We start from the raw sequence: 19,321 nt of genomic DNA, 5'->3' as shown, positions 1-19,321 counted from the left end.
CAGATTTAATCCTGCTAAGGCTGACAATAGCAACTCTTTTACTTCTCCACTGACCTTTGAGCTATCAGTTCTTCTTTTTGCTTCAGTCTGTGTTAATTTTACTTTATTCAGGGGATTAAACCAACAGTTAGCTTTGATGTGCCCCTTTTTATTACACAGAAAACAAGTAGGAATTGGCCTCTGTCGCTGTGGGTTGGGAGCTATGTTGGGTGTAGGTAATATTCCACAACCTCCTTGTCCTCCTCTTTCCTTAACATCATAACTTCTTCGTCCTTGCCCATAAACTACCCCTGTGGCAAGAACATCTTTCGTGCCTGTACGCATATATGGTTCTTCAGAGAACCCTTTTAAGGTCATCTCATATTGGAGTAATTTTGCACGCAAGTCTTCAAATCTGGGCAGATCAGGTAAACACAATAAAGAAGTGACAATCATATGATATTCAGACTCCAATCCACTCAGAGTCTGTTGTACCATATCCTTATCACTCACTGCACACTCAACAACTGCTAGTTGATCTCTGATGACCTTTAATCTGTTCAAGTATTCCATGATAGTCATTGACTCTTTTCTTATCATATGAAATTCTCTTTTAAGAAACATAACCCTGGCCTGAGAAACTTGTGAATATGTCTGAACTAATCTGTCCCAAAGTTACATGACTGTACAGTCATCAGGAATTGCCACAAGCACCTCTTGTGACAACGTAGAAATAATATAAGCCACCAGCGCCTGGTCTCTTTTCATCCAGGTTACGAATTCTGAATTTCTAACATATACTGTGGTAGATGCTCATTTACTGTCCTCTTCTTCACGTGATATAAACTCTGGAGGGATTGTAACAAATCCATTCAGGTGTCCAGAAAGATCCTGACTCCTAATAAAAGGAATGATCTGTCTCTTCCAAGTTAGGAAATTAGAATTGTTTAATTTTTCAGACACGAGTTTATTCAGAAAGCTTGATGAGAGACCCAAAGAAGATAATGAATCCATGTTTCACAATAAGAATAATATGTCCAAATGTGAAGATTTAAAAGAAAGAGTCAAGAAGACAGCTGATTGCGCAAGTGAGGCTAGATCTGATTCTGATCAGATCTAAGGAAATCTGATCAAGAAGGGAAGCCGATTACGTGATCAGACCTAATTCTGATCAACAAGAGAATATAGAACAAGGTTGAGAGGAAGGCATGAAGTGTATTAATAACAGAGAAACACGATCATATCTGATTCTAATTAGATCTGATCAAGAAGATGTCGTAGAAGAAATAATTAGGGTTTAAGAGTCAAGACAGAATTGCTGAAGTTGATTTCCAATCAGAGAAACATGATCCGATCTGATTCTGATCAGGTCTGATCAAGGAGACTATGCAGAAAGTTTTGGGTTTACGAGGGAGATCGAAAAGAAAACTCGGGTTCTCGTGCTCAGATCTGGGTATTAAAAAAAAACGTGATCAGATCTGATTCTGATCAGATCTGATCGATAAAATAACACAGAAAGGTTTGGGATTAAGAGAGAGACAGAAAAGAGAACTCGGGTTCTTGTGCTCAAATCTAATTTTGATCAGGTCTGATCAAGATTAAGAATCAGAAGAAAAATGTTGGAATTCGATTTTCTGACTTGGAAGAAGAATATTCTTTCTAGACATACCTTTTTGGAAGCAGTCCCGAATCCAGCTCTAGCGTGGCTCTGATACCATGTTAGATTTCATAAAACAGAGTTTATCCTGCGTGAAGGGTGAAGAACAGAGAGAGAGAGGGAAGGAGCTGCAGAGAAAACCTGATTCCTTAATTCAGGAATCGGCTGCTACTAATGCTTTCATTATATATGTTACTAATACAAACTTAGGGTACTAAAATACCCTTTTACAAAGAGAAGAAAATACATGTATGCCATTAATGCAAGTATACATGATCATGGGTCTGGACCTGGACCCATTATCCAACACATCTTTTCAGGTCTATCATGTTGTAAGGGGTAGCAATACTATGACAAGTAGTATTGTGTAATGTGAGCTTGAGTTTTGGTAGTTTTTGATATGTGTTGGCGCTGGCAGATTTTTAATTTGTTTTTTACCTAAGTGGGATTGTTTTTTCCTTTTGCCTCCATTTTTTTCGTAGCGGGTGCTTGGTCTCCTGGATACTGATGCAGGCCTTGTCTTTTTTCTCTTTCTTTCTCTACCAAGGTCCCAACAGAGTAAGAGTAAGGCCCTACGTGATGATTTGGTAGGAAAGATGTGTTGTGCAAGTCTTAGGTGTCAACAAAGATGGCCTCCTCTTAGGGTTGAATGAGATAGCTGGATGATGAGGTCTCACTATCATAACCGAGGGGTGGGTTTGTATCCTATGGGGCTTACCCCCTTGCTTGCCTGTCAAAGAAAAAACAAACAAGTAAATGGCTGGTGGTTTAGAAGAGAAAAGAAATCTACTTGAATGAGGCAATTAATGATACATTTTAAACTGATACTTGCAGACATGTCCTTCACCTTTAGTTAAACAATTTTCATCTACTTGAGCTACCCTACATGGTATTGTACAGGTTCCGAGTACGCCAACTTTTTCAATCACTTAGCTGCCTCCTGTTAGTTCTATTTGCCCTTGCCAAATTTTGACTTGATTCTTGGAAAATGGGGACTCACTCACACAGCCGTCTAGCATGGCTTGGTGAAAAAAGCCCATTGTCAGCTATGTGCACGGATGCTCTATTTTGGCTCCCGTTCCATATCCCCTTGTATACTAGTCATATTGAAAACATCATAAAAATGGTTGTATACTGGTATCTGCGGCCTTATCCTTGTGACATAGATTGTCAGTAAGCAGGCTTTGGCAAAGTCATAATGCTAGAACTTTTCTTATTTTAGCAAAACTACATTGCCTCAATGCACACTTAAAAAGCACACTAAGGTGTGAGGTGTGCATCTCATGCACCTCGAGGTGCGTTTTTGCCTCGAGGCGTGCCTCACACATGAGGCACACACCTCTTATATAAGCTGTTGACCACTTTAATGTTATTAAAAAACGAAAGGAAGAAGGGTTTAGGTTGTCTCCTCTTCTCTCCTCCACCTCCCTTCCACCGCTCCGGCGACCGATTCACTGTTCCGGCAGGAGCTTCCGCCAACAAAAGGTACTCTCTCTCCTCTCTCTCACCATTTTCTTTCTTCCTTTTCTTTTTCTTTTTTTTTCCTTCTTTTTTCTTTTCCCCTTTCTTCCATCTCCTTTGATTGTTTCTTCTTCTTTTTTCTTTTGTTTTCCCCTTTCTTCTTTATCTTCTTTTTCCCTTTTTCTTTCCCTCCTTTCTTCCCATCTCCTTCCTTCATTTTTTCTTCTTCTTTTCCTTTTCTCCTTTCTTCTTATTCTTCTTTTTCTTTTTCGTTTTTCTTCTTTTTTCCTTATTCTTTCAATGATGAGCTGGACTGTTGCTCATCTCATTCATGGATGAGTCGGGCTTGAGCTCAGCTTGTTTAAACATGAGCATGAGTCTAGTCACAAGCTCGTTCTACTGGTAAACGAGCTGAGCCCGAGCTCGAACGTGCGCTGTTCAGTTCGCTTGGCATATCAGTGCTAATTGTTGCATGTGAGGCCTGATTGTCTCTTTAAATTTGAGCAACAATGGTTTTATGACACATCCTTTTGGGACGTCTTTAAGTCAAAGTGAAATGCCATGATCTTCGGCAAGTGGACAAGCTTATTGTAAAAATCTAACCTGAAAAATCAATAAATTTTTTTATTAGTCAAATGGATTATGAAAGAGTAGCATTTAAAATATTATGAAAAAGAACATAAATGATGCATATTTATTTTTTTTTTAACATTTTTTGTGAAGCTTACGCTTTACACCTCGCTATATATATATATTTAACATTGTCAAAGGATAGAGAACCCAATGGTAGCAATACGGTTGTTTATGCACGTGTTTGACACTATCTTTGCTTGGTACTTTTTGTATTTGGTCCAAATGAACAAAATTATTCTGTGTCCAAATATAGATTGTTAATAGGATCGAAATGTATGGTTTTGTGGAAGTCTATAGTGAAAACAGGGAAATCACATGAGGCAAGTTCAATTTCTTTTCTGATTGGATTTACTTCTTCCTTTTGCATGGTTTCTATTGTTCATTCTAGCCTAGCACCTGCTGAGGCTTATATCAGAGAATCTGTCTGGGCAGGTCTTATATAAGAAAAGAGTTTTTATGACATGATTTCTCTGACGGTGGTCCCTCGTGCAGGCTTGGGGTGTTGATCATGTCAAAGAAAGTGCTCCTAATTCTGCAACGGTCAACTACACTGAGTTCTTGTTGGCAACAGCTGCTGGCAAAATTGAAGGTGGAAAAGTTCCAAGCAAAATTGCAACACCTTTTGAGAAAACAAAAATTGCTGCTTACACTGTAGGTGCCATGACCCCTTGCATGAGGCTCTATGCCTTTCTTGGTGGGGAGCTGCAGCGAGTTCTGGATCATGATGACCATGATCACCCTTACCAGAAGTGGATTGAAAATTATGCCTCTGAAAGTTTTGTGGTTAGCATACTTTTAATTATTTTCCAGTTTTCTATTTTCAACAAATAACCTCGCTGATGATATTATTGTGCTTTCAAACATGGGAATGGAATGGAAAAGCCAGCTTTCCTCCTAGCTAACCTCTCTCTCTCTCTCTCAGGCATCAGCTCAGATGACAGAGGAGTTGCTCGACAAACTCAGTGTTTCATTTACAGGCGAGGAGCTTGAAGTCATAGAAAGACTTTATCATCAGGCGATGAGACTTGAAATAGAATTTTTTGATGCTCACCCCATGTCTCAGAGAAGTTTAGTGCCTTTGTCCAGGATTCATGACCCAGCAAAGCAGCGGTTTATTGTCTTTTCTGATTTTGATTTGACATGTACTATCATTGATTCATCAGCCATTTTAGCAGAAATTGCAATATTAAGTGTGCCCAAAGTGGAAATTGACGAGTCTGAGAATTTGAATGGTTGGAAGTCATCTGCGGACTTAAGGAAATCATGGGATGCTCTGTCCAGGCAATACACTGAGGAGTACGAACAATGTATAGAAGACATTGTTCGTACTGAAGAAGGTATATCAAACATTTAGTAAGATTATTACAAAAGCTATGGTAGTTTTTTAGAAGTATTCACTTTTGTACCAAAGCATATGATCAATTTTCTTTTCAGGAGAAACTATACCATTTGCGTATGAAAGCCTGTATAAAGCACTTGAACAACTTTCTGAATTTGAGAAACGTGCAAACTTAAGAGTCATCGAGTCAGAAGTACTAAAGGGATTGAATTTGGAGGATATCAAGCGAGCAGGCGAGTGTTTAAAACTTCAAGATGGTTGTGCAAAGTTTTTCCAGCAGATTGCACAAAAGAAGGATGAGTTGAACTCCGATATTCATATACTTTCATACTGTTGGTGTGGAGACCTTATTAGGTCAACCTTTAAATCAGGTAAGTTTCTATCATAGTTTCTGTTGTCAAAAGAATTAAAGGAGCAAGAATTGACTGGTCTATCAGGGGAACCAATTTGATACACTTCTATAATCTGTTGGCATGTGCATGTGCATGCACATGGGTTTGCACACCTGTGTGCATGTGTGTGTATGCACACATGCACGAGACTTATTTAGTTTTTTAGTTATCTGTCATGTGTCTCTGCGATTGTGATGTGCTTTATGTGATGTTTTCAACTCTGAACAGTATAGAGATGTTTATTATCTGGTGCAAATGGTATGTATTTGTGTGCGGGTGCATATATTTTATGCATATTGACCTGTTCTTGTTGGCATGAATCTGAACTATGAACCTGTTTTTGAATCTGGCCTTGTGCACATTGATTTGTCCTTTTGTTAGAATATGCTTACTGTTACCTAGATGACAATTTGCTCTTTAGGATCAGTTATTATTTGTGGGAGATTTTTCAGTGGCAGACTCTCAATGTTACTCTGGCAATCATTGCTAAACTGGGTAGCATTGTGGAATTTCTTTTGTTGTTTACGTTTCATAAAAAAATGATTTTGGTCTTAGGATAGTTTTCACTTCTTTCGTCATTAGCTCATGCTCTGCCTGGTTTGGTGGTACTACTGCTTAGAATGTCAAGTGTGTGGCCTTGTGCATGTCTGAGGTATACCAGTGGCCCCACATGATGGTCTTGCTTTGTGGGTCTGTAATGACAAGTTCACATTAGTACCAGACCAACTGTATAACCTGCACGAACGCATTTGTGTGGTGTACTTTGACCATTGTTAGAGTGGGAATTGACATCAGAAATAGAAGTTGGCAGTAAATTTAAATCATAAAGGATTGAGGAAGCAAGAAGCAGAAATGATGTGCTAGGAGGAATTATTTGGGAAATGAAATATGATTTTGTGATTTAACTTTTTAAGTGATGTAGAAGTAATAAAAGTAAGAAAAAGGATTTAAGCGAATCTTTATATTCTATATGATATCTTAGGACATCCTTAATTTAATTAAAAGGACATGTAAGTATAGGTGCGAAATTTAGAAACAAATAATTATTTATTATGGACAAGAATGCCATTTATGACAGTAAACTTTCTTTATGGTGTATACTGTTAAAACATATGTAATAATACCATAATACCCGATAGGGGTATTATGGTCATTTCACAAAGTACCCCATAGGGGTACTTATTTTGTTTCTCTTATTTTACTGTTTTTTATTTTTCTTTTTATTTTTTAAAATGTATTTTTTGGATACCGAAAAGGGGCCCCACAATGGAGTCGTTGGGGCCCCCAACGGTCACATATGTGACCGTTGGGGGCTCCCAACGACTCTATTGGGAGCCCCTTTGGTCTCCTTTTCTTATAAATAGGGGGAACCCCCCATGTATGTTGTATTGCTCTTGAGAGCTCCTCTTCAATAATAGTGATATTATCTTTCATGTGTGTAGCCTTTTTATAAGGCCCTTTGTATATCCCTTAGTGGATTTCCTCTCTTGTGCTTGTTGCACTTGTCCATGTGGGACATAGTGAATGCTTTAGCATTCTTGGTTTCTTCCGCTTATTTCATTACATGGTATCAGAGCCATACGATCTTCTAAAGGTAAAATCTTGTCTCTCTCTACTTCCTTTCTTTCTCACATCTTCATTGTGTAGCAATGGAAGTCAAGATCGATCTATCATTCAAACTCAATGGAAAAAATTACATGATGTGGGCATCCGCAATGGAGAATAATCTCAAAGGCAAGAAGCTTTGGGGTTATGTAATGGGAACCGTTCCGGAACCCCAACTTAAGCTCACAAAGATGGAAGGAGATCAAGAGAAAGCACTTGAAGGCGATGCTCGTCTCAAGGCCATTGAAGATTATAATCATCAAATGGAAGATTGGGAGAGCAACCATGCAAAAATACTAGCATGGTTTATGAATAATGTTGAACTCAAGGTATGTGCAAATATTGCAAAATTCCGCCGGGCAAATGAAGTTTGATTTTTTATGAAGGGTATGTTTACCCAAAAGGATCTTGCAAGAGCTTATTTCTTGCAAGAAAAAGTAAGAACCACAAAACAAGGTGACATGAGCATACAAGATTACTATAGTGCTCTAAATCCTTTGTGGGATGAATTGGCTCTTTTAGAGCCTAAATGAGTATCTATGGAGGATGTGGTTCTAAGACAAAAACAAATGGAACAAGATAGATTGTTTCAATTTTTATTTGGGCTTCGTCCCGAATTTGAACAAGTGAGATCCTCACTTCTCCATAGATCCACGTTTCCTCCCTTAGAAGAGGCTATTGCCGAGATTACTCAAGAAGAGACTAGGCATAGCATGGGTAAAAGCATAGAGGAAGTTCTTGCCGTATCTAAACCCGGCAATCATGTTAAAACATACAAACCACCTCATTTTGGTAAGCAAGGGAGTGGTGGAAGAAAAATGATTATATGTCACCATTGTTATGAGCCAGGACATATTAAACCCGTTTGCCCAAAGCTAAATGGGGCATTCAAGCCAAAGGTGGCTTCCGTTGAAGAATCCACCACCAAAGAAGATGACGGCAAGAACGGGGATCTCAAAGATACTCTTGGACAAATCTCCTTGGCTCTTCAACAAATTCTAAAGGTCACTTCTTCCACCTCCGGTGCCGCCATTGCCTCATCATCACCTCCCGGTACGTACTCTTGGATTTTAGATTCCGGAGCCTCTTTTCACATGACTCCTCATGAAAATGCATTAACCAATGTGCACGCCAATTCAAAATTATCTTGTGTCTCTACGGCCGATGAAACTTTTCTCAAAATAAATGGTATTGGAACTCTTGATTTTAAAAATATTCAAAATTTTCTTGTTCCAAAAGTTAGAATAGTTCCTAAATTAAATCTTAACCTCTTTTCCGTTTCTCAAATAGCCGACCATGGATGTGAAATATCTTTCTCATCCCAAGGGTGCTTTGTGCAGGATCTCCGGTCCGGGAAGCGGATTGGGCAAGGCCATAGGAAGGGAGACCTTTATTTTATGGATAACTTAACACTTCGAAATACCTCATTTTGTACTTATGTCCAAGACAAAAATATTGAAACTTGGCATAAAAGACTTGGATATCTAAGTTACTCTAAAATGTATCTTTTTCCTTTTGGAAACAAGTTTTGTAAAGAAAAAGATATCAATTGCAAAGATTGCATTTTTGGAAAAATGAAGTCTACTCCTTTTCCTATTAGAACCTTTGTGACAACAAGACCTTTTGAATTGATGCATTCCGATGTATGGGGACCATCTCCGGTTTTATCCAAAGGTGGTTATTCGTATTATGTTACGTTTATTGATGATTATACTAGATACATATGGATTTATTTTCTTAATGCTAAATCGGAAGTTTTTAACTTCTTCAAAGAATTTCATGCAAAAGTTCAAAATCAATTTCAAAGTCAAATATCCATTCTTAGATCCGATTCGGGTGGAGAGTACTTATCAAATGATTTTCAATCATATCTAAAGCAACATGACATTTGTCATCAAAAATCTTGCCCAAGGACTCCTCAACAAAACGGTCTAGCGGAGAGAAAACATAGACATATTTTAGAAACCACTAGATCCTTACTCATTTCTAAAAATATTCCTAAAAATTTTTGGGCCGAAGCCGTGTTGACCTCCACCTATTTAATCAATAGGATGCCATCTTCAAAATTGAATAATATCTCTCCTTATGAAAAACTTTTCAATATGACATCCGACTACAATCGTCTTCGTATTTTCGGGTGTAAATGCTTTGTTCTTTTGCATAAAAGAGATAAATTGTCACCTAAAGCAATAAAATGCGTATTTTTAGGATATGGTGAAAATCAAAAGGGCTATAGATGCTTAACAATAAATTATTTGTTTCCAAAGATGTGACGTTTTTAGAAGAGGAAAATGGATTTGAAATTTTGGAAAAACCAAATGAAATTGATTATATGTTTATCAATGATCTTTTAGAAGACTCAAATGATGATCTTTTGAGTCATCCGGAATCTTTAGAAAACACTCATGATAATGATGTATCACCAACTAATGGTGACAATCTCCAAGTATACACTCGGCGTGAGGAAGCACAACCTATTAGTGCTTTAGAAAAATTCTTGCGGCTTAATGAACCCCTAGAAGAAACCTCTCTTAGGCGTTCTTCTAGAGAATCCATTCCACCAAATAGGTTTGTCTCATATGAAACTCTCTCACCTAAATATAGAGCTTGTCTAATTGCCTTGCATTCTTACTATGAACCTTCCCACTATAATCAAGCAAAAAATATTCCTCATTGGGTTGAAGCAATGAAAGTTGAACTAGATGCTTTAAATAAGGCTAAAACTTGGGAAATAGTTCATCTTCCTCCAAATAAAAAAGCTATAGGATGTCGATGGGTCTACAAAGTCAAAACAAAAAGTGATGGTTCCCTAGAACATTATAAAGCTAGATTAGTTGCTAAGGGATATTCACAAGAATATGGCATCGATTATGAGGAGACTTTTGCCCCCGTGGCTCGCATGACAAGTGTTAGAACTCTAATAGCAGTAACATCATCTAAGAAATGACCTATATTTCAATTAGATGTTAAAAATGCCTTTCTTAATGGTCAGTTGAATGAAGAAGTATATATGGACCCTCCGCCGGGAATTAATGTTAACCAAGGTCAAACTCTTCAGTTATTAAAAGCTTTATATGGTCTTAAACAAGCCCCTAAGGCTTGGTATGATAGATTTAATGCTATCATGTTAAAATTGGGATTTCGTTCATGTTATACTGACACTGCTCTCTTTGTTAAACGTGCAGGTAATAGTATCATCATCCTTCTGCTTTATGTTGATGATATGATCATCACTGGCAATGATGAAAGTGGTATTCTTAATGTTAAAAATATGTTAAAACATAATTTTGATATGTCTGATCTGGGTTTTCTCAGGTACTTTCTTGGTATAGAAGTAGCATACTCTCCTCGAGGGTATATACTGTCACAGATGAAGCTTGCTGCAGACATATGTTCCAAATCTGGGATTTCAGATGACAAAAAGGTGGAGACTCCCGAGGTTATCAATGCTAAACTACGACTGGAGGATGGAGTTCTGCTGGATGATCCTACGCCCTACAGGCAACTCATAGGCTCCCTCACCTATCTGACTATCACCAGGCCGGATATTGCTCATGCTGTGCACTCTGCAAGTCAATTTCAGCATGCTCCTACATCTGTGCATATGAGTGCTGTGCTCCGGATCATTCGATACATCAAAAATACTTTGACTAAAGGGCTATTCCTATCCTCAATCTCTTCCTTAGACTTACTGGCTTATACTGATGCTGACTGGGGAGGAAACCCAAATGATCGAATCTCAACTACTGGCTTTTGTGTTTTTCTAGGAGATTCGCTAATTGCTTGGAGGTGCAAGAAACAACAGAAAGTCTCGTTGTCTTCTACTGAAGCAGAATACAGGGCTATGACAACCACTACAATGGAGCTTGTGTGGCTTCGAAGTCTTCTTCAAGATATGGGAGTCGAAATTACCGGTGCTTCGAAGCTTTGTTGCGACAACAAAAGTGCCATCTATATTGCCAGCAACCACACCTTTCATGAAAGGACTAAACATATTGAGATGGACTGTCATTATGTACGTGATGAATATCTTCGTGGGACAGTTACACTGCCATATGTCACTTCAGAATATCAACTTGCAGATTTCTTTACCAAAGCCCTGCCTGCTCCTCGCTTCTTGTTCCTTCTTGGCAAACTTTCGGTCATTCCCCCGTAAAGTTTGAGGGGGGTGTTAAAACATATGTAATAATACCATAATACCCGATAGGGGTATTATGGTCATTTCACAAAGTACCCCATAGGGGTACTTATTTTGTTTCTCTTATTTTACTGTTTTTTATTTTTCTTTTTATTTTTTAAAATGTATTTTTTGGATACCGAAAAGGGGCCCCACAATGGAGTCGTTGGGGCCCCCAACGGTCACATATGTGACTGTTGGGGACTCCCAACGACTCTATTGGGAGCCCCTTTGGTCTCCTTTTTTTATAAATAAGGGGAACCCCCCATGTATGTTGTATTGCTCTTGAGAGCTCCTCTTCAATAATAGTGATATTATCTTTCATGTGTGTAGCCTTTTTATAAGGCCCTTTGTATATCCCTTAGTGGATTTCCTCTCTTGTGCTTGTTGCACTTGTCCATAGTGAATGCTTTAGCATTCTTGGTTTCTTCCGCTTATTTCATTACATATACGTCATGGCATTAGAAATAATAAAAAAGTACTTACACAACATTTTTTACATATTCTATGATATCTACCAACACATTTAAACAAGCAATACAACATCGCCAAAGACCAAAAGCACTTTTTTCTGAAAAGTAAACAGCTGCAATAATTGTTTCAAGAATCCCAATTCTCTGAGTCCAGGTTTGTATTTCTGTCACAAGAAGGAACTATGACTTTGATATCATAGTGACAAACATTTTTATCGGCAATTTCTCGTTTTTCAAAAACTCGCGAGAAATTGAAAAAAATCCATAAATCTCGCATTTTTGGCAAAATCTCGGCAATAAAAAAATTAATTAAACAATATAAAAAATATTTTTTATAAGAAAATATTAATAAAAATTATTTAAAAATAAAAATACATGATTTTTTTCGCGATAAATGGCCATTTAAAATGTAAATATTGCGTTTAAATCGCGGTATTTATGTTTTTTCATAAATCTCACGATATTTTGTAAATCTTGCAAGAAATTGCCGTTTTAAACTTTCAGGTTCAGGCAATTTCTCGTGACATTATCGCGAGATTTTCATAAATCTCGTGATATTTGTCACACTGTTTGATATTCACAACTCCCAATGTAGGAATCATCATTTCTGATCGTTACCTACTTGTTTTGGAAATGGGCCATTTTTTGGGTAGAGGTTTCTGTTTTTCAACAGTAATTTTGGCAGAATAATCTTAAGGTATGATTGCAACAGGAGAGCGTTCAACTTTCCTAACCCTCAAATGCGGTGGAGTTTTTCATGGGGGAAAGGTGTGAAAGTAGAGTCAGGTTTAACTTTCTCTCAAGTACTTTTAGGACATTTCAGACAGAGAAAGAAAGTCTCATCTTTGCAGCAGCTGGGTAAGTCGGAGCCTTCTGACAAGTTTATGAATTGAATAGTAATTGTTCTCCATTCTAAACATGCCCTTTGAGTTGATAAAAATTTTAATCGAAGCCATACTAGCCTCTTTCGATTGGTTACACACATAAAATTTTTAAGTTGGAGCCTGCTGACAAGTTTATGAATTGGATAGTAATTTCAGCTTGGTTACACACATATATAGAGTGAATATCCCTTAATGAACTAGCGTCTTTCGATTCACTATAAATTGCAGCATGGTTCAAACAACTATTAAAATGTTACTGGATGTTTTTTTTTTCACATAAAAACTTTTAAACAACAACAACAACAACTACGCCTTCATCCCAAAACAATTGGGGTCGGCGATATGAACCAAAAAAGAAAATCATTCTGGGTCCTCCACATGAATCCTTCTCCTCCAATCATTTCTATCCAATGCCATGTCCTCGGTGAGGTTCAAAGCATTCATATCATTTCCTATCATCTCCATCCAAGTCTTCTTAGGCCTACCTCGACCTCTTTTGACTAATATATTTTTCCATTTGTCCATCCTTCTAACTGGAGCATCATTAGGCCTTCGCCAAATATGTCTAAACCACCGTAAACGATTTTCTCTCATCTTATTTTCAATGGATGCAACGCCTACCTTCTTACGTATCTCCTCGTTTCGAATCTTATCTTTTATTGTATTTCCACACATCCATCGAAGCATACACATCTCAACTACACTCATTTTTTGAATATGATGTCTCTTGGCAGCCCAACATTCCGTACCATATAATAAAGCGGGCCTAATTGTCGTCCTATAAAACTTTCCCTTCAACCGCAATGACATTCTACGATCGCACAACACTCCAGTTGCACTTTTTTATTTCATCCACCCAACCTTTATCCTATGATTTACATCTCCATCAATTTCTCCATCATTTCGAATGATGGCTCCCAAATATTTGAAACAGTCATCCACCGATATTTCTTGCTCGCCAAGCTTCAGTACACTCTCATCACTACTGCGTTGCTTACTAAACCGACATTCCATATATTCTGTCTTACTCTTACTCAACGTAAAACCTCTTCCTTCCAATGTTTGTCTCCATAATTCTAACTTAGCATTAACCCCAACTCTAGACTCATCAATCAAAGAAATATCATCAGCAAACAACATACACCACGACACATTTTCTTGAATTGATTTCGTAAGTTCATCCATCACTATAGCAAATAGGAAAGGGCTTAATGTAGATCCTTGATGTAACCCAACTGTTATAGGAAAATTGTTTGTCACCCCTCTACAAGTGCTGACATTGGTTACCACTCTTTCGTACATATCTTTAATTATACTAATGTACTTGAGAGAAACACCTTTCTTCATCATTGTCCACCAGAGAACATCCCTAGGTAATCTATCGTATGCCTTCTCTAAATCAATAAAAACCATATGCAAATCTTTGTTCCTCTCTCTATATCTCTCAACAATTTGTCTAAGAAGATGTATAGCTCCCATAGTTGATCTTCCAGGCATAAAACCAAATTGATTCTCCGATATCATGACAACCTTCCTCAACCTATGCTCAATCACTCTCTCCCAAAGTTTCATAGTATGACTCATGAGTTTTATACCACAGTTTGTGCAATCTTGTATGTCACCCTTATTCTTATATAGAGGCACCAAAGTACTCTTCCTCCACTCCTTAGGCATCTTATAAAGTGATAATTAAATAGGAAAGGGACAGAATGTCAACTTATGTACATTTTGGAATAATATTAAATGTATAGGGAATTCAAAAATTTAAATAGGAAAAGAAAATCTGTATTGGTCACTTCTTTAAGCAAATTGTTATCAGGTTTTGTTTTAAATCATATGAACTATGCATGTTTGTGAGCTTAAGTTCGTCAACATTAAAAATGTTAATCATCTACAGTAAAATTTGTTTAAAACATGGTGAGATATGTAATTAATTTGGGGACTAGGCCCATACTTGTCCAGGCACTTTCTTCTCATGCCTTGGTTTTTCTTTCCCCATTTTGTTGTCCTGTTATCTACAAGTTTTGAAAGAGTAATTGGGAATTGCTGCTTTCTTTGACATGCAGGTGGTCTTGAGGTTCTGAATATACATTCAAATGGATTCACGTATGATGAATCCATCTCCACCGGTAAAATAATCAGGAAGGTAGAGTCACCTATGGATAAGCTCCATGTTTTTAAGGACGCCTTGAATAACTGCAGCGATGATGATAAGCATTTGTCTGTTTACATTGGAGACTCTGTTGGCGACTTGCTCTGCTTGCTTGAGGCAGATGTGGGTATTGTCATCGGTTCTAGCCCTAGCCTTAGGAGGGTAGGGAAAAGGTTTGGCGTTTCCTTTGTACCTTTATTTCCAGGGGTGGTGAAGAAACAGCGTGAGTTTGTTGGAGGCTCCTCAAAATGTATATGGCAAAAGGGAGTTCTTTATACCGTCTCTAGCTGGACTGAGATACAAGCCTTTATCTTGGGATCATGAATCATTTGCCATCATCTCTCTCTCTCTCACTTATTCCCTTTTTATTGGAATATTGATCTGGTTTTCGTATCTAGGTATAAAAGTAGACATTAGTTGGTGGCTGATTTTACAAGTGCCACTCCATAGTTGGACGCCTTATCAGGACTGCCATGCAATTATGGAAGTTCTGCTTGTCCTCTGACAAGTGCATGGCATTTTTGGGTAATTCTTTTATCGTTTGCATCATCTATTGCTCCTTACAGCTGTTTCTGAAGATTTCCTTCTCAATTATGACTTTTTTCTGCTTGAATGAAAGAAAAATTTATTGAATTACTGTTAGATTGTTCAACTTATGCTGGTGGGGGAGTTCCAGCCTGTGCAACCCTTAAGCGGGGGAACTTGTATGAATACATGTGATGTTGAGGAGTCAGTACGTTTTGCATTTGTTCTCTTGTATTGTCTTTCCTGCTTGTGGAAGAGGGCAATCATTTGTATTGTAAAAGAGAAACAACCCAAGTTTGTGACCCACCAAATTGATCAGTATTTGAAATCGATCATGAAGATGAATTGGGTTATGTCCGTATGTACTTGCTCTTTGTGTTGAATCAAATTTGGTGTTCAATGCAATGAATGCTTTCCTGTTTTTTTCCTAGTTAGATTTCTGTCTTTCAGCCTAATATGTTGCTCTCCTGAAATTTAGTACAGCAATCTGGCGGGTACTTGATCCAAACTGTTGGTTTCAAAACCAAAATTAATAAGGTTGGCTGGTTGGATCTCTTTCCATCAAGTCAAGTCTGACTTCATTATCAGAACTAATCGTTCTCAGGGTAGCCAAACGGGTAGGATCCCAGGATCCTGAATCTTAAAATCCTTGACCTTTTTGATTGGGTTAAGTTGCAGTAGATTAGTCAAAGGGCTCCCAATTTTGGTACCGCTCTAATAGGATTCAATCTGATTGGACCTGTTTGAACTTCTAAACACTGGATATTCAAATCTCTCTCTGGAGCCAAAGTTTGGGGCACAATATGATCCGAATCTATCTCAACAGTGGTGTGCCCAGGATTTTTTTTTTCTGTTGAGGAAAACGCTGGTTAAAATCCGGTTTTTGTTTCAGGGTCTGCAAGTGGTTGATTGGGATCTATTCGAAATCAATCCTACCTTTTGTCACTAGTATCAGCTGTATAAACCAAGTTCTGTTGCAGATGAGAATGGGCTTCGAATTGCAATTTTGTTGCTTCTTTGCCTAGTTCCAAGTTGCTCTTATTAAGTCAAGCATGGCCTTCGGAGGCTACTCGAAGGTAACATAGGAGGCATGTTGGATCCACAAGAACTCTGACCAGATTGATTCTATATCAAAGTGTTGGGCACGACCTGGTAACAGTGAACCTGAAGCAGGTTAATTTGCTCAATTATGTCGCACTTGAAGCCATGCCTAGTTGGACCTACCCTTGGTTCCAATATGCAATGATTTGGATCTTCGAAAAATAAATATGGGTCACTCTGGTACCCGATCCCATATCCTACACACTTTTTTTGAGAGAGAGAATTCACTCTAACTTCGGTCACTAAGGAACTACATGAAGATTAATAAATTTTGCAAAGAAGGTTAAGTAGCAAACAATAAACTCACCGAGATCTAACATAGCCGGGATGATCTACACTGGGATTATTTCTTCTTTCAGATGTTATTTATTTAAAGTGTATATCCCTAGGGAAAAAGGACCCGGTTTCGGGCTAGATAGACAAACACTACAACCCTAATCTGTGTAAGTAAATACGAGATAGTTGTTCAAGTGGTGCTGCTTCACTTCTTTTTTATGCTTAAAACAAAGGCTATAGTTGCTCCCATGAATGCTACTGCAAAGTACCATTTTCGATGTAAGAGTGAGCTTAAAAGCACGGTCGTCTCCTAATGAGGAGGTAGCACTGCTTGCAGGAGGCCTTCTTTTTCGGGATGGTTCTGCAATTTTAGGTGGCAACCATGTTTTGAAAACCGACGGGTTGCAGTGGACACGTGTTGTGTACGTGTAAGGTTGCAGCACAGTAATATAGGCCAAGGCTCTTACACACCAAACATGCAGAACGTGTAACGTGTCACATGCCCAATGCCATGCTACCCCTTCTATGCGTTTCCCACATGAGCCTTTTCCCCTTCAGTTTGTGGTTCTCTTTTTCCAGTGCTATAGATAGAAGCAGACTAGCTGAGCAAAGAGTGTGACTTTGAATTGAAGAGAAAGTAAGGGACGTTGTTGTTGGTAGGAGGAGGAAGAGGAAAGAGTAAGAGATATGGCTCTGACGGTTGGTAGGAACTTGGCAGCTCCGCTGGTCTTCCTCAACTTAGCTATGTATGTTGTTGTTATGGGGTTTGCTAGTTGGAACCTCAACAAGTACATCAATGGCCAGACACACTATCCTGGTAAAGTACTCTCTCTCTCTCTCTCTCTCTCTCTCGTTTCAAGGTTTACAATGACATGGGGTTTGCACAAGTGATTCTTTTGTACGTGCATCACAACGTGGGTTTGCACAAGGGTCTCTCCCTCTCTCTCTTGTTTAGGGTTTACAATGACATGGGTTTGCACATGTGATTCTTTTATACGTCCATCATAACATGGGTTTGCACAACTCTCTCTCTCTCTCTCTTTTGTTAAGGGTTTACCATAAGATTGTGTTTGCACAAGTGATTCTTTTATACTTGCATAACCCAAGTATCTCTCTCTGTCTCTCTCATGTTGCCGGCTTACCTTTTATTTGTTCAGGAGTAGCCGGGAATGGTGCAACCATATTTTTCCTCATATTTTCGATACTAGCAGCGGTGGTAGGCGTTGCATCGAAGTTTCTAGGGGGACACCACATAAGGTTTTGGAGGAACGACAGTCTAGCTGCTGCCGCTGCCTCTGGTGTTGTGGCCTGGGCTGTCACTGCCTTAGCCTTTGGGTGAGATCTCACCTTCTTTTGTTCTGTTGAGTTTGTTGTCATACTAGTAATCTTCTTACTAATATTGATTGGAATGACCATTACACTGATTGGTTTTTTTTTTTGGGTGACAAGGTTGGCATGTAAGGAGATCCATATAGGGACCAATAGGGGATGGAGACTAAGGGTCCTGGAGGCCTTCATCATCCTCCTGACCGTCACACAGTTTCTGTACCTAATGCTCCTCCATGCAGGGCTTGTGAGCAGCAATTTTGGGCCTGGTTATAGAGACCCTGATTACCCGGTAGCTGGAGTTGACCCTTCAGTGCATAAGGGGGGAGGTCTCACAGGAGAGAGGGTGTGAATCCCCCATAAAAGAAGATATAATATGAAGTATCTTTTTGACTTTTGCTTTGCACTTGTAGTTTCCTCTTCTTCTTTTTTTTTGGGGTGGGGTGGGGGGGTTGTTGCCAGCTCTCAACCTCCATTTTCATGTGAAGTTTGGGTAATGTTGGTTGTAGATGATGTTGGGACAGTGTTTTAGGGTATGTGGCGTCCCACATCTAGGGTAACTTTGTGTCTCTTGTTCCAAGACTTGTATGAAGAAAGTATGAAACCTGTGTACTTAGTTTCAGATCTTTGAAGTTTGAACTCTTTCTTTTTGAATGCCTTTTGTAGATTTTATTTATTTTGTTTCTTACCGGACGGACTTAAAAAGGTAGGATTTTTTTTCTAAGACTAGAAATTTGCATCGTGGGTAGTTGATTCTTGCAGATCTGAAAAAAACCTGCATCTTGTGTTCTACTAAGAATTGCATGTAGGTAATTTGTATGGATTAATTTGGCGAACAAAATTCATGATCTTCAACAACTATTGAAAACTTTTGCTCAAGAGTAATGGGAAATTAATTAAAGTTTCTATTAAGGTGGGCCTTAGTACGCAATTTCTAGTGCTTATCCAGCGTTAAGTTGGTTGTATTAACTAGGTATAATAAACCTAGAGTGCACAATTTTTTTCAAAAATTGAGACATGAGGACACAAACTTTTTTTATTTTAATCAATAAAGAAAAATACTTTTAAATATTTTAACATTAAAAATTATTTTTATTGAAATAAATTAAAAATATAATAAAATATTATTTGAAAATATTAAAATAATTAATGCCATACGTGTCCGTGTCCGTGTCCGTCTCCAATTAAACACAGCCAGGGTGGTGTGTCCCTGTGACATGGAATAGGGCTATTCGAAATGGTAAATTCTTTTGTGTGTGACATGGTGTCATGAATATGCTTTTAAAGTCGTGCAAACCTTTTGCTGTGTTCATATATTCAATGTGGTGCTGCAAATGGATC

At 38.3% G+C, this 19,321-nt stretch overlaps 2 protein-coding genes across 2 annotated transcripts in view; both read left to right on the top strand.

Annotated features, from left to right (window-relative positions):
• LOC149845538 (bifunctional TH2 protein, mitochondrial-like) overlaps nt 1–15,682 on the top strand; it is a 69,970-nt gene extending 54,288 nt beyond the window's left edge. The window contains exons 4-8 of the mRNA XM_089988302.1: nt 4,223–4,513; nt 4,653–5,067; nt 5,165–5,440; nt 14,667–15,277; nt 15,396–15,682. Coding sequence (XP_089844428.1) covers nt 4,223–4,513; nt 4,653–5,067; nt 5,165–5,440; nt 14,667–15,076 — 1,392 coding nt within the window. The 3' untranslated portion in view covers nt 15,077–15,277; nt 15,396–15,682. The remainder of the gene's footprint in view (nt 1–4,222; nt 4,514–4,652; nt 5,068–5,164; nt 5,441–14,666; nt 15,278–15,395) is intronic.
• Nucleotides 15,683–17,341: 1,659 nt separating this feature from the next.
• Nucleotides 17,342–18,404, top strand: LOC149845537 (membrane protein PM19L-like). The gene is made up of 3 exons (XM_089997660.1): nt 17,342–17,471; nt 17,812–17,989; nt 18,104–18,404. The coding sequence occupies exons 1-3, from the start codon at nt 17,342–17,344 to the stop codon at nt 18,330–18,332; spliced, it is 537 nt and encodes a 178-aa protein (XP_089853786.1). The 3' UTR covers nt 18,333–18,404.
• Nucleotides 18,405–19,321: the final 917 nt, after the last annotated feature.

The sequence above is a fragment of the Nuphar pumila genome, chromosome 2 (assembly GCF_984573655.1).
Source record: "Nuphar pumila chromosome 2, dmNupPumi1.hap1.1, whole genome shotgun sequence".
Lineage (NCBI taxonomy): Eukaryota > Viridiplantae > Streptophyta > Magnoliopsida > Nymphaeales > Nymphaeaceae > Nuphar > Nuphar pumila.
Note: the sequence above shows the minus strand (reverse complement) of the source record. Positions and strands in the feature narration are given on the sequence as shown.